We start from the raw sequence: 3,358 nt of genomic DNA, 5'->3' as shown, positions 1-3,358 counted from the left end.
TTAAAATGCCAAGATAGGAAACAATTTATTATAGAGAGAAGAAAAATTTCTCATCCAAAATATAGAAATCTGTACAACTTTGCCACAATCAATATACATGAACTGTACAAATTTACACCAGTTCATAATTTACCAAATAAAAGATGACTAACAAAGTTCACAAAATAGATGGTGGTTTGTGGAAAAGACTTTTACCCAATTAAGAACAAGGAAATTACAAACCAGACCTCCACTTTCTAAAAATAAGAAGTTTACTCAGTCTTAGAAAACTACAAGCTAGCAAATGTACAGATAGCTGGCTGGTGCTAACACCACAGTTCAGACAGTGTCTTTATATAGTCTTTTTAAAGCCTGTTGCCATGGCAGATTCTGATCACTTGCTACTTTTGAGGCCAATGTAAAGATTTGACCATTTCCCCAGGTCATACTTACTAGTTTATCTTATGTACATTTATACATATTTGTAAGTGCTAGGTAAAAGTCTGAAAGATAAAATTTCCAGTACTATTGTGTCCATAACAATAAGTCTTGTTACTGAGCTGCCAAAAATGCTAACAATTAATAAATGTAATAGTGCAAATTTACTCTGCAAGACTTACTGCAGAGACTCGCTTTATAAATACAGATTGGGGTTGAAAGAATTGGTGTAGAAATTAAGTAAGATGTCTTGGAGAAACTGACCCTTCCTAGATCTTCTTCACTCTCTAGCAAGTTGTAATCATTTTGACTCACAGGCTATTAAATCACTGAAAGGTACTGTCCAAACTATGGCACTGTCACTTTAAAGTATACCACTCTAACGTGTGCCAGATCTTCACAGCTGTGACATGGTTTAAATTCCATAATCCATCCCCAGAGGTGCCCACCCAAAGTAAAAACCAAATTTATCCATCCATTTTAAGGTGATCCATCCACAGACTATATCTTAACCTGATACAGTCATCATATTGTAGCTTTTGGAAGGGCTAGTTCTGCCCAAGAGAAGTTCCTCCTTACAGCTTATTCTGCTGTCTACCATTTGCATGTTGGTGTTATTTTGGCTACCTCCTGCTGGTGCAGCTTCGTACAGCACGCAGATCGAGCCATCCTCTCCAATACGATAGGACACTTCATACGGGTCAACCCATAGAGTGAGTTCGCTTGGAAGAAGCTGGAACAGTTCCTGACTGCTCAATCCAATCCGCTGTGCTGCCTGTCCAATGAGAGGATCCATTTTATGGTTGATCCGGATACATCGGTAACCTGATCCCTTGCATGGCTTTTCCGGGAACCAGTGGTGTTTGTAATGTTCTATAAAAAAAAAAAAAAGATTATCCTCCTTAATTCTGTCTTCACAAAGCTGTGCAGCGATCAGCATTCTCTTGCAAAGTTTCACAACTCTAGATGTTGAGACGCTTATTATTTTAGAATCAAGCGACCTGAAAAATCATCGTGGCCTGTATTTTGCTGACGATTTACATAAACGCAGGGTCCCTTGGGGACCACGCATGCACAAAGTTATTGTTTCATCCTACCATACATGGAGAACAATGTCTGCCATCTGAAAGGAGTGAAACGTAACTTCCTAGTATTCATAAAAACAAATGTAACGATGATTTAACATACAAAGCGGAGAAGCTTGAGGGCCTTGAAATGCCATAAACCAAGGTAAAAAAGTGCCTTTTCAGCGTAATTTTGGAATCACAGCCAGGCTTAGTTCCTCACACCGCAAGAGTGACTAAAAATAACCACGGAAGCAGCTGAGCAGCATTTATTGACTCAAGCTGTATTTCACCAGCACTCTTCCCAGCCAGTTTTCCAGGGCGAGGTACCCACGGCTTCACTTACCTTCGGAGTTTTACCCCTCCCGACACCCCAAGCTCGGCGGTACTCGCGGCACAAGGCACTGGCCCCTGCCAGGACCGCCTGGGACCCGCTCTGGGTGTCACAGAGCCTAGGGGGCAGCCAGGAACCCGGCGCTACCGACCCCAACCCGAGCGTGAGGGCGGCCGCGCGATGCTTCCAGAGGAGGAACCGAGCCGCGTCCTGCCCCGACGGCTCTTACGGGACGAAACCAGCCCCGAGAGCGACCCGGGGGCCCTGCGGCCGGGCGGCGGCTCCGCCGGCTTTGTCTGCGGGGCGGGGCGGATCGGGGTGGGGGGGCTCCGCGTACAGGGATGCGGGGAGCGCTGCCGGCTCCCGCGCCGCCCTCACCTGCCAGCAGCTCCTGCAGGCTCTGGCTGAAGGTCTGCAGCTGCCGCTCGTTCATCAGCCCCTTGGTCCGCAGGAACTTGGAGATGAAGCCCACGGCCGCGGCGATCTCGCGTATCATGCTGGCCCGGGTGTACAGGGCGGGATGCATGGAGGCGGCGGCCGGCGGGGGCGCTCGGTCGGGACGGGTCGGGTCGGGTCAGGACGGGACGGGCTCGGGCTCGGCTCTAACTGGGCGAGGCGCGGGCGGCGGCGCCCAGCTCACATGGCGGGGGCGGCAGCCTCCGCCTCCTCCTCCTCCTGCGGCACGGCAGCGGCGGCGGCGGCGGCCGCGGCAGCGCTGCCCGCATCTCCTGCGGCGCGGGGCGAAGGGAGCCGCCTGCCGCGCGCCGCCTCTTATAGCCACCCGCGGCAGGAAGTGGCGTCCGGGCACCGGGGGCGCGTCGCCGCCAATGGGGCGATCGCACCATTGTGACGGAGCTGGGCGGAGGGAGGGGCAGGGACCGCGAGGAGAGGGGAGGGAGGGGGGGGGGTGACGTAATCGGTTGTAAACAAATAGAGCGGGGGCGCGCGGCGCTCGGGAGCGCGCGGGGGGGGCGGGGGCGCGCAGGGCACGGCGCCGCGCTGTATCCGGGGAGAGCAGCGACACGTCAGCGGCACGGCCCGCGGGAGCGCGCCCCGGCGCGGCCCCAGGCGGGCTGTTGCCGGAGGAGGGTAGAAGAAGCAAGAGGGTAAAGCCCCCCTCCTCCCCCCCCCCCCGAGTGCAAAATCAAAGGGGAGATGAAAAGAGCAACGTATTTTGTGGAAAGCTCGAAGTGTAGCATTTTTTTTTTAGGTGGAAAACTCCCTCTTCCCCTCGGTTATTGCACACCCTGCCCCTATGCGAAGGTGCAAATGCGATACAGCCTGGTGTTTACGTGTATGCTGCTCCCAGTCGGAGAGCAGAAACTCGACCATTGGAGGCACAATAAAAAAAATAATAATAGTAATTCTTTTTTTTTATCACTAAAATTTCTTTACAATTAAATAATGAACTACATAAAAATAAATCTGTGAAATAATTTAAATAAAAGGTGAAAATACAGCACTTTGGGTTCTGTGATGTTGGAGATGTACCTGAGTAGCGCTCTCAGTCTTTTCTCTGCGCTCAGGAGCTCAATGCCTCACG

General features: G+C 51.2%; 1 protein-coding gene across 1 annotated transcript; it reads right to left on the bottom strand.

Annotated features, from left to right (window-relative positions):
• BTG1 (BTG anti-proliferation factor 1) lies at positions 1-2,594 on the bottom strand. The gene is made up of 2 exons (XM_040557611.1): positions 2,194-2,594; positions 1-1,290 (listed from the first exon to the last, which is right to left on the bottom strand). Exons 1-2 carry the CDS (start codon positions 2,339-2,341, stop codon positions 926-928), a joined length of 513 nt encoding a protein of 170 aa, XP_040413545.1. The 5' UTR covers positions 2,342-2,594; the 3' UTR covers positions 1-925.
• Positions 2,595-3,358: the final 764 nt, after the last annotated feature.

This window comes from Cygnus olor, chromosome 1 (genome assembly GCF_009769625.2).
Source record: "Cygnus olor isolate bCygOlo1 chromosome 1, bCygOlo1.pri.v2, whole genome shotgun sequence".
Taxonomy (NCBI): domain Eukaryota; kingdom Metazoa; phylum Chordata; class Aves; order Anseriformes; family Anatidae; genus Cygnus; species Cygnus olor.
Note: the sequence above shows the minus strand (reverse complement) of the source record. Positions and strands in the feature narration are given on the sequence as shown.